The sequence below is a fragment of the Lemur catta genome, chromosome 13 (genome assembly GCF_020740605.2).
Source record: "Lemur catta isolate mLemCat1 chromosome 13, mLemCat1.pri, whole genome shotgun sequence".
Classification (NCBI taxonomy): Eukaryota; Metazoa; Chordata; class Mammalia; order Primates; family Lemuridae; genus Lemur; species Lemur catta.
This window is the reverse complement of record NC_059140.1, coordinates 10735832-10748094: the sequence shown is the minus strand read 5'-3', so window position 1 is coordinate 10748094 and position 12263 is coordinate 10735832. Positions and strand designations below refer to the sequence as shown.

The following is a 12263-nucleotide window of genomic DNA, read 5'->3' as shown; positions in this document are numbered from 1 at the left end:
GGGACCCCACCGCTGTCCTGGGCTAGCCTTAGAAAGCTCCGGACTGCTCCTCCCTCTACCTTCTGTATCTCGCCCCTCCCCTTCTTCCTCCTACCCCTTCCCCTCCCAGTCCAGTGTGTTCCCTGGTAGACCAGAGGGGGCATAAGGATGTGAAGACACCTGTGGAGCATGGAGCTTGGCCAGTGGGCAAGAATGGTCCCATGGCTGGCAGGTGACCACGGGGTGGCAGTGGGGTCAATGGAGGTGGCCAAGAGTAGGGTTTGGGGGTGCGGCAGGAGACACTGGACACTGAGTCTAGAGCCTGGACCTGTTGCTCCTTCTCCTCCCAACCTGTCCAGCTGCACTGACGGACACTGGGCCCTGGCCTGGGTCTGGAGGTCACGGTTTGCCTCTCCTGCCCCAGCCCACAGTCTGGCATCTGGGAATCTCAGGACACCAGCCTGGAGGGCTCAGAGTAGTGGAGACTCCCGCAGTGTCCACGTGCAGAGGTGCCACCCATGGTCAACGTTGGGGATCCTCATACCACCAGGTTGAGACTGTGGGAAGGGGCTTCTGCTGGGGTCCCTGTGGGTACCTCCTAGAGTCACACCCTAAGCTCTCCCTACTCCTGCCAGGGCTCTTGGGACGGGTGTCTGGGACAGATGTCCAGGAGAGGGGCCTGAGAATAGGGCTGCCTTAGGAGGGTAGCCTGGGGTGGGGTTCCCCCACCTGAATCTTTTATTTCCTTCCTTGTTTGGGCCAGGATACTCTTGGCAACCACGTCCCCACAGACTTAGCTACTTTGCTTTCCAACTGATGAGTAGACTCATACTAGGGGTTAGCTTTGATCTGTCCAGCCTCTTTGGTGCTTCTGAACCAGCTGTGGGTTGTGGCTGTCGCATGGGAGCTTAAGTAGAAGCCAGTGGGAGTCTGGGCCAGGAGGAGGCTTTCTCCAGTGCAAGTGCAGCTTGTAAGGTTTACTAGACATCAGACACCACGGGGCACTTAGTCGGTGCTCTCCCTAATTGTGCTGGTATAACCCCTGGACTGTGAGGGTTAAGGTGATCCCCAGCTGCAGTGGTAGATGGCTGAGATGCCGCAGGATGTGCGGCCACAGAGAGGGGATAGCCAGCCACAGTTAGAAGTTAGGTCCTCGGGCTGCTGGTGGTGGATGTGTCCATGCAGCACCCTCCCCAGCAGAAAGGAGACCCACTTGTCCAGGTAGGTGTGGGGTGCTGGGCCCTGGGGAGGGGACCTAACACCCGGAGGCTCTAAAGTGCAGCTTCTGTGGAGTGATTGGTATAAGCTGGTTCAGAGAACCGAGATGAGTCCAGGCCTTCCTTGATGAGCTGCAGCAGCAGAGAACTCACCCTCTCCTCACTCTACCAGGGGACAAGCCCAGGGAAGGAGATAAGGACAGGGGAGCCTCCAGAGCTCTACAGTCCTGGGTGTGTGGTTAGGTGGACACTCCAGGTGAGTGTGAATCTGCAACACAGTCCAGATAGAGGAGTGGATTTTCAGGCTCTGGACTCTCCCTTAGCTTCTGCCCTGTGTCTGATGCTGCTGGCTCCACCATTCTAGTCCTGGCCTGGTGCGCTAGGCAGGGGCCTGGGCCTGGGCCGCTCACACTCCAGGTCCAGTTATGGCCAAGAATCACTTGTATCTTCTGTGAAATGAGGGCAAGCCCGAGCCTGGCTGCCTCACAGAATTGCGTGGAACCTCTCAAGGGTGCAAGGCTGTGACAGTCATGGTGTGAGAAGAGGGCTCAGGGAGAAGCAGCCTCACTGACCTCTCGATCCTGAGCCCCTCTAGAGGGATGAGACAGTCAGGGAGTCAATGAACTCAAAGGGGATCGGATTTGCAGTATGCAGTGGAGACAGGATCCTGCAAGCTGAAAGTATTTTGTGCAGCTTGAATTCAGGTCTCTCCAGCACCCGGCTGCCTGCTAAGGCTGGGCTTTTAATTGGTCCCACACTGGGTGGTCCAAGATCAGCTCCCCAGGTGAGACACACCCATACTGAATTGAGGGTACCCCAAGTGGAGACTTTCACAAGAATCTGGACTTTTATCTTGGAAAGGCAGCATCTCAGTAACGCGGGGCTGTCATCACCATCACTTCAAAAGGAGAGGTCCCTCACTTTAAGGTTACTTAGTTAACTTTTGTAAAATGGAGTGAAAATACCTGAGCAGGGGACACTGCCAGAGATGTGTGGCGGAGACAGCATTTTGTCACCAGTTTAGCTGATGCGGCATTCTTTAGAGAGGATCCTGGGAGAGCAACAGTTAAAAGTGTGATAGTAACAGTCACAGAAATTGAGCCTTCGGGTGCAGCTGGGCTCTCATAGAAGGGTGTGGCCTTCTTGTCTTCTTGCCTGGGGGCTTTCTGAGTAACTGCCTCTGGAAAAACTCCTTTACAGGGGCAGCCACTATTTGAAAAGCTTTTTTCTGTTTTGGGAACTGTTGTCAGTCCTACTCACTTTTGTCTTCACCTCTCCCCATCCAGGCTCTCAAAGACCTTAGAGGCCAGGTTGAAAGTTCTGCTTGTGGAGTCTGAGGCCGCTTTTCAAGTTTTTAGAGGTAACACTGAATATTGGGGCTGACTGGGAGGTGGAATACATTGCCAGAATGCATTGTGCCTTCTTACTGTCAGGATCTAGATTAGCAAAGAGGAGAATGATTTCAGGAATGAAAATGGCTGGCATTTCATCCTGGCTTCATCCATTTGGGCACCTGACTTGCAATGCCTTCTGACCCTGCAGCCTCCCAGAAAGGGGGCTGGTGTTCAGGCAAGGGAGTCCTGGGATGGCCAGCCAGAGCAGCTGGGGCCAGGTGGGAGAAACGGAGACTGAGAAGAGGAAGGAGGAGCAGGGCTTCTCAAAGAGAAACAACATCTAGAAAGTGAGATCAGTAAGAGAGAGGCAGGGGTAAGAAGTAACACGAGGCAGGCAGAGTGAAGACCAGAGAGCCGAGCAAGATTGGAGAAAGCTGGAAAGTGGAGGACTTCACCAGCCATCAGTGAGAGAATATCGAGTAGTAGAGCAATAATGAAGAGATCCATTCTCGGGCCAAATGTCCTGGTCATTTAGTTCACTGACATTTGGGATGGGGTGTGAGAGTGGTGTCAATGAGACCCAAAGTTCTGACCTGAAGTTGCCCATTTTGGCAACTAGGAGAAAGAAAAGGATGTTTGAGGGATGGACAGATGTGCCAAAAATCTGAGAGGATGTCGCCAGCTCGGATGACAATAAGGTCTGATCAGACATCAGGTGTCCCAAAGAATCTGACGTCAGACCAAAACCTAACAATCTGCCCAGCAGACAGGCCTCCCCAGACTCCGACTCAGATTGTGACCCTGAAGTCTTCCCCATAGCCTGGCGTAGCTGGGACTGGGTGAAGACTTAATGGGGGCATTGTCCCCCCCAGGAAAGAGCAGTTAGGAAGCGTCTCTCCATGCCCCGCTCCCGAGTGGTAGACCAGCACCAGGTATTTCCTTGACCAAACCAAAAAGCTACCACCTTGCACCTCATGTATAAGAGCATTCCCAAAGTTTCCGGAGAGCAAGTGACTCACCCAATTCCTAATAATTTGAAGGGACCAAGGGGGATATACTAGCAATTGCAGATGAGGGAGCAGTTTCAAGACTGAAGCATCTCTCCGTCCAGAGGTAGGAAAATGAGAGGATGAGACAATTCTGCCACAGGGGAGAAAAAATGGCTTCTACCTGTGTGGAAGTGGAGAAAATACCCTGGGCAGGCCACCAATTGTTAGGGCAGAACACCTAGTAGGTGCTAATTGCACAGCTGGAGAAAGATTTCTCACACAGACATTAAGCTATATAAAAGTAAAAGTTTATCTTATCCTTTAGAATGACAGAGAAAATTATATATATATGTACATTATATATACATATATATATATATATATATATAAATGCAGAGAGAGAGAGAGAGTGAGAGAGAGAGAGAGAGAGAGGGAAATAGAGGGGGTGGGGAGAAGAAACAGGAAGATGGCCTGGCATCCCAATGAAAGAGAAGGGAGATTCCAGCAGATGGGCCGAATGGTTCACTGCTGCTTTTATGGGGATGAAAAGAAAATATAGTTGATTGTTGCTGATTGCTGTATATCCCTCCTTCTCTTCTTAACTGCAAGCAGATAATGGAATCTGCTCTGTGAAATTGCTGCATCCCTTCCCTTTGTGTTAGGGATAAAGTGACCTTGCCCTCAAGATATGTCTAGAGATTGTCTCCCATGCTGTCATCCAGGAACTTCTCCAGGCTGTGAGAGAGATGGTAAAAAGCAGTTTTAGTCCATAGGTCTAGTACTGTGAAAAAATTTACATTTCCTTTTGTCTGCTGGGCTCCTTAGAGATGTTCAGAGCTCTGCAGGGCTCCTGTTACCTAGGTGGAGAGGGAGCAGAGCTGATTTATTTTGCTCACAAGATGGACTGTTTTTTCACTCCCATTTATTAATATTTCATATGTCCTTCCCATAGATAGATAAATAATACATAAGTCGTGTATATATATATATATATGTATACATCTATCTATATATATATATACACATACATAGATATGTTAATGGAAAAAAACCATCTGTAAAATTATTGAGACAGGTTTATTCTGAGGCAAATGTGAGTGATCATTACCCCAAACTTCACAATACCAAGAGTTCTTGAAAAATTACAGCCAAGGGGGTTCGGTTAGTTTGGCTTTATACATGCTTTGCAATCAGTAGAAAGGAATGTTGTAAGATTAAGTTTTATCTTAATCATAGAGGATGACAGAGACTCAATATGATCTGCTAAGTGTTGATGGCCTGCAGTCATGACTTAACCTTTGCCTTGCATGGTCTTGGGTCCTGTTTGTAATTTAGTAGCTTATTGTCAAAAAAAAACTTGTTTTGTCACCTTTATAATTTCTAACATTAGTGCTGGTCTAAACTCCAAAATGAAGAGTGCATGAGGGAGTGTGTCCAATCTCTCTTTCCTTTGAGAAATAAAAATAAAATTCTAAGCCTCTCAAGTAATTGAATGGACCCCCTCTTGGCCAAAGAGACCCAAGGAAACCCTAAACCTGATAGACAAGCCATGACAGGATGGGAGATCAGACATGCCTCACTATACCCTCTCTTGTTAAACACCATTATCTTTTTTTCCACAAGGTTAAACAGAAGCAGCTCTTTCTGATTCCACTCAACCACCTAATGCTGCTCCTCCTTTTTTTCTGACTTTGGCACAACATCTGGCCAGCATTCCTTCCTGACAAGAGGCCAACAATCTTGAGGTGGTTCTCCACAGTCCACAGAGAATGCACAGTGATTGATTTGTGTATGCTGCTTCACCTGCTGACATCAGAGCGTTGAAAATTCCACACTTGAATCATGATAAAACTGCCACTTTCTGAGCATGGGACCCATGAAGTAACCTAAAGCTTAATTGTGCATGCTCATGTTTCTCTGTTCCTGAATATTCATGGCTTCCCCTATAGTCTATTAAATCTGTATTAGTATATTTTGCCATCCTGTTCAGCATAAATTTCTGTACATTTTCCTCTCCCTTGAAGTGCTTGATTTTCAGTGTCAGCTGGTGGCTCTGCTCTGTATAAATTCTGTGATTTTTTTTCCCATTGGAAATCTCCCATACGGTGGCCATATTATGGGAACTCATTTGGGCTAAACATGCATAGAAAACATTTACATACAAAATTTTGGAACACAGTTAACTACAAAAAAATGTTTATAGCATAAATATTAAAAATCAGTTGTGGGTTGAGTGTAAACCAGTTTAGAAAATATTTTGAGAGATCCAATGCCTTCAAAGTATATTTGAAAAAACTATTTCGAAAAACATTTACTTTAAACAATGCACTTTAGAGAGCAGGAAATCTAAGTACTTAAAGGAGAGGTGGCTATGTGGTTCTCAATTCATAGAGAGCACACAGTATAATAACAACAAGAGGATCTGCTCTCAATGCTGTTATGATCTGCTTAATTACTTAGCATGGATCAGAATTTCTTTTGTGTATCATCACATACGCATCAAGGCATCAGTGTGAAAGGCCTCACCACACATTATAAACCATGCTCCTCTTGCTCATTAGCTGATTTTCAAACAAAGCTCTGGTAAAGACACCTTTATGCTCAAGATGTAAAAATTTCCAATGAAACATCTGGAGATATATCAAAAGAAAGGGGAATTGTTTGTTGTGCTCAGATTTCTGACACTGAGGCCAAGTGTCTGCAGTGAGTGACCTGGCAGAGCTGAGGATAACTGGCATCTCACTTGAGAATCTCACCCTGGGTGGGTCAGGAAGACCTGAGCTGAAGGGAGTCTCCAGGTGTCTTGGGGAAGGGAGTTTCTGTTCTCTCACACACATCTCAAACCACACATTGTCCCATGATACCACATCTACTCCTGGGGTCAGTGAGGACTGAGGACACAGAGGGATGGAGTTATGAGGTCAAATCTCCACCAAAACTCTGCTATCACCATGCAATTCCTGCCCATTTGTGTACAGGCACACTAGACAATGACTGGGTCACCTTACTGGAGAGGTTGCCATCCTCAGGAATTCCCTCTCCAGCATGTTCCTTACAAAAGTTTTCCATCAAACACCCACACGTGTGTCTAGAGGACTAGATGAGTCACGCCACACTCACGGCAAAGCTCTACTTTCAAGAATGAAGATTACCACCTCTTTGCTCCTAGAGTTACTGTTGAAAACAGTGACTCAAACAGGTACCTAGAGGACCCCTGCCATATCCCCACCCTTCCATATTCTCACCCTGCCATATCCCCACCCAGACCCTGAATCTGCAGCACCAACCTGGTCCTTTAACTAACCTAAGATTCTGGACCACTTGATCCTAATTTCATCTGCCTGCATGCACACAGGAATAAGCCAGAGAAGAGCCCTGCCTGGGCCAGTGTCCATAGAACACACCAGGCCTTCCACTCATCTTGCACTGTTGCTCACCCATGCAGATGAGTCCTTGACAGCACCTGCCCCTTTCTGCATCCCCACCACAAACCAAACCCTCCTTCATGTGCACAGTGTACCCAAGGCCACACTCAGGTGCTTGAATCAGGCACCCACGTAGTCATGACAAAATCCGTGGATCTGCCTGTTGTAAGTATAAATACAAAGTGGAAATAAGAGGCTTAAGTTTTCAACTTGAAAATAAGGAAAGATATTTTTCCCCCATACACTTTTATAAAACATTTATTTCAAAAATATTTAATTATAAGTTCTTTTTTGACTCTTTGAAATGTGTGTGAATACTTGTAAAAGCTAATAAAGACTTATGCCATCAGCAATGTTTTGTTCTGTACCTGGGAGCCATCTTTTGAAATGAAATATCAAAGCTGATTGTGCCCTATGTCACACTTTCCATATGAAGGTGGCACCCTAACATCAGTTAACACCTAGTTTTAAGTTGCAAAACTACCTCCTGTTATGTAGACTTGACATGTGTATTTTTAATTGAATAAAACCAATTAGCAAACACAGATGCTCTCCCTAATTACCAAACAAATTCAGGGTATATACTCTGTAAGATAAATAGTGCTGTCAAGTCTTCTTGTTTGAAAACTATTATCTGTGTTGAGAACTTATATGTAAAAGTTTGGATTTGCTTAGTTATATAAAGTAGTGACTTTTTTGTGTCTCTTTGGAATCAGTGGATGGCCTATTATGCCAATCACATTCTGGTTTAACTGAGTAATAAAATATTTTTTCTTTTTGAACAGTGTGGACAGATTTTCTGGGCTGGGGACATTTAACTTGAAATCCTATTTCCGCAGTCCTTCCTAGAACTAAAAAATGCAACATAAAAATAAAAGGTACCCACCAGACTTCACACTAGAGGGGTTTTGTCCACCAGATTCCTTCTTCAGCTTCCAGCCCCTAACCCACAATGGTGAAGCACAGAGCGTGACTCTCCCAAATCCTGCACATTGTAGGGTCTCCACTCCATCTGGGGTCTGCTGTCTCATCTACAGCATAGTTAGACCAGATTCCTAGGAAAGCACTCTGGCAAGGTTGCCATCAGCAGTTCCAGCCTGTCTGTCAATGCACCTGAAATCCTCAGACCTGAAGCTGATTCAGAGACTATGGAGTCCCAACACAAATAGCAAACAGTGAATGTTCATGGAGTTGGATTGATAAACTCCACTTCTGCCTCCTTTTCTTGCCAAAGTGCCAGGAAATGGGCAGAGGGTGCCACTGAATCCATGTCTCTCTAGAGACCTGAGTCTGCAGCTCCGAATTCTGAATCCAAGGCCTGAGGTTCTTCAGGGTGCATTAGAGCAGGCTCCATAGGGGATCTCTCCTCCTGTTTTCCTTCCCTCACTGTAACGCCCCCAAATATAGGGTGCATTGGATAAATCTGGAATCTTCACACATCACCTGGCTTCTACCTGGGACTGACAAGACAGGACCAGACTTGGACTGAAGATGAACAAAAACAGACAGGAGACATTTTCTGCTGTGTAAAAGATCAACATGGATTTTATAAACCTGAAGGGACTTTTGGGGGTGGGGGCCCAGAATTTTCTAGACCTTGTCAAGTGACCTCCTATAGCTGTGTAAGAAGACAAATAGAAAACTGGACACTACTTCTAAATTTTGCTGGAAATTATGGGACACTTAGGGCCCACCTTTTAGGGTATTAGGAGGATTACCTCACACAATGTGAGGGACCCTGCACAGTGCACTGTACCATATTTGTGAGCATACAGTACTTGCTCCATAAACACTGCATTAATGTATGTGCACATGCTGTTTTCCCAATGCAGATGTATTCAGATATTGCTGTCTTCTCTAGCCTCAGTAAAACTTAAAGAGCTAACAGGGAATGCTATGTTACAGAATGGTGATGTGTGGTCTTCACTTTGGACCAAAAGTATTTGTGTTGTGATAAGCGGGTTGTGTGTAAGGCACTGTGTGTGCTGTGCCTGCTGTCTCCAGTTGAGTGCTACTGATAATGGGTCTAAACGGAGCAACATCAACACTAACAGGGGACTCGTTAAACAAAAGCCAATTCATGGCCCCTTCCAACACCTGCCGTTCACATTTCTTAGAGAGGGACCCATACCATGATTTATGTGCACATTGAAGCTTCAGAGGCGATTTTTAGCCAAGTACCTCAGAGGCCAGTGTTCTCATTAGGCTCGCATAGCCACTTTGAGGAATTACCACCACCTGTTCCTTCCCCACAGACTCCGTCTATTGATCTGGGGTGGAGCATCCATGTGGTTTTAATTAAGTAACACGCGTGATTCTAAGGTGAGGCTTGGGCCAACCACAAGGGCTCTGAGATACATTTCTGAGAGCTGAGTTCAGCCTTTGCTTTACAGAGAGGTCACAGAGCTTTATCTGTTTGAGTTCAGTGGGGGAAGGACAGTGTGGCCGATATTCCCATTGCTGTAACAGAAATTGCTGGCACGTGTGTTGGGGAGGGCATCTGAGGGAGGAAGGGAGAAACTTACATTTTTATCTCCATGAAAGAGCTAATCATATGTGATTCTTTCCTCTGACAAGGGACAGGGAGTGTCACCTTTTCTGTACTTCAAGGTCCTCCTGCCTGTGGATATTGTGGAAACGGGTGGAGATAATGTGCTGACTTCCTGCAGGGCATGGTTTCAAGATGCAATTCTAATTTGTCAAAACAATCTCACGTGAAAAGAAATCCCAGCACAGGAGGAGAAGAAGAAGAAATGGATGCCTCTCCAGTAAGTTTGTCACAGGTAAAAGGCCGTACCCACTATTCCTCCTGGAATGACTTGTAGAATTTACATGGTTAGAATTTGCAAACTTCTTTACGTTTGAACTTTCTGCCTAACGAGTGTGTTTTAACTACTTTTTTCCCTTTCTTCTTATGATAGTCAAGGAGCTAGTTAAAATCCTTTCCCCTATATACCAGAGCCTTCTCCTCCATCTCTGCATCCAAGATTCCTACATGCTGTGGCCACATTTCATGATAAATTTATGACCTGTAATATTGAAAATGTTCCTTTTGTGTCAGGTCAATATAGAATAGTGTGGATGTCCAAGATTCCTACTGGGGATGGGGTCAGGGCGTTGGATGTGAGTGACGAAGGGGAACATGCACTCTTGAGGTTCCATTTGGATTCTCCGTCAGCTCTATCCAGAGTAAGATTAAGAAAAAGGACAAAGAGAATGGCATTAATTGCCCAGGATAACTCAGAAAATTCAGAAAAAGATAAAGATTACCAGACACTTGGTCTGTTGGATGCTAAAAAATAACTATTTAAATACACTGTTACATATTAGAGAACATGGGAGATATCTGTAGTTTGAACTTTGTATAAAACTGGTGTTTCTCCTTGATTACCTCTTATTTGATTTGGGCCACTAATACGACAGCATTGGTGTTTTATCCTCCTGTGTGGAATAGTGCCTAATACCAGTTTGTCCCATTAAAGTTGTTGTTAATTTCATTTACTTGGTTAATGTGCTCTCTCACTGATTCCCCAATTACAAAGTACATTATTTTCATTAATAAGTGCATTGGGAAGATTTACTGAGTGATGTGCACGTGCCTTCATGTTTAATCTGGAATCTTCCCTTTCTTCCCAGTTTTTCTTTACTTATAGATTGCTTTGAATAATGAAGGTTCTCAACTTTGTTTACTGTTCAGATGAACTGGGATAAGCCCAAAGTCCACGACTTAGTGGATATTTCCAAAACATTCTCCCTGCGTCTGAAGCATTGGCTTCACTCGTAGGCTTGTTAGAAATGCAGAAACTCAGATCTCACCGCAGATCTCCTGAGTCAAAATCTGCATTTTAACAAGATCTCCAGTTTATTCTAATACACATCAAAATTTTGAAGATACCTTCTAACTCACAATATCTCTCTATAATGAGAAATACAGACAACTTATCCTATAGGATGTAAATATAGCACCCAAATTTATATACCTGTGTTGATGCCCTTAATTTTATACATTATCCTCCAGATAAATATCATATATACAATGGTTCATATATTGTATGCATCCTCCTTTGTTTGACTTAAAACATACTTTCAATAATATCACTGTGTTATTTGAAAAAATTGTGTTGGATAATTATAGTCAGTTATACGTCAAAAACAGTCCTTGGAACATTCATTTTTTTTGAAGTCAAATTAGAACTCCACTCATAGCCACACTGATAAATATGTATTTTTTTTCAGGAAGAGTTGTCATTCAGGGATGTGGCTATAGAATTCTCTCCAGAAGAGTGGGAATGCCTTGACAATACTCAGCAGAATTTGTATAGGAATGTAATGTTAGAGAATTACAGCAACCTGGTCTTTCTGGGTAAGGAAAACTTCAATACACAATTTCTATTCCACACTATGCGCTTCATTTTCTTCCTTTGTAGACTGTTTCTTGGGAGTTTCTACATAACATGAATGAGTTTTAGAGCCCTGCTTTCAAAGAAAATTTGGAGAATTTGTGGTGTAGAATAGAAAATCTCTAGATGTCTCATCTTGATTTAAACTTTCCCCTTTTTTGAGCTCATATGTGTCCTTCATTTTAGATTATTGGTATCTCTAGAAATTCAGACTACGGAAATTTTTGCCTGCATCTTAGGATCCAATTTATACCACTTGCCTTTTCTTTGCTGGTAGTGCGACGTAGTGCTCAGGGCCTGTAAATTTGAGATATTTCCTTTTCATTCTAAAGAGTCAGGAAACAATATTTTGAGAAATAATTGTCTAGACTCTTCTATAATGCTCTCTCTATTAAGGGCAGTACTAGATTAGTAATTAAAGAATTGCCAGCAAGAGTAAAATGAATTATTTCCAATAAAACAGGTCTTGCTGCCTCTAAACCAGACCTGATCAAGTGTCTGGAGCAAAAGAAAGAGCCCTGGAATGTGAAGAGAGAGGACACAACAGCAAAACACCCAGGTAGGTGAGATTGAGTGAAGCAGATAACACAGGCGAGAGGTCAGAACGTCAAGAAAGAAGCCAAAGTTTTAAAAGTGGCTTGGGAAGCTCTGCTCAATTAGACATGCCTTTAGAGAAGCCTGAGTATGTTTCTCTTCCTCTCATAGAGGGAAAGCTTCTTTCCCATTCTCTTTAATCCTCTAAGAACTCTACTGCCCCTGTAGTGATATTTCTTAGAGTTCAGTGAGAGGCAATGGTCTTTGCATAGCTTATGATGGACTAGTGACTCTGGGGATATCTGAGTATCTATATATTTTTTAAAGCTGTATGTTAAACCATTGTTTAAGACAATGTCTTGCTGTGTTGTCCCAGATGGAGTCC

The 12263-nt window shown here is 44.3% G+C and overlaps 1 protein-coding gene across 1 annotated transcript in view; it reads left to right on the top strand.

Annotated features, from left to right (window-relative positions):
• Window positions 1–11911, top strand: part of LOC123649055 (zinc finger protein 736-like) — a 45322-nt gene extending 33411 nt beyond the window's left edge. Inside the window, exon 4 of the mRNA XM_045566984.1 lies at window positions 11808–11911. Within this exon, the coding sequence (XP_045422940.1) occupies window positions 11808–11911 (104 nt within the window). The remainder of the gene's footprint in view (window positions 1–11807) is intronic.
• The last annotated feature ends 352 nt before the right edge of the window (window positions 11912–12263 follow it).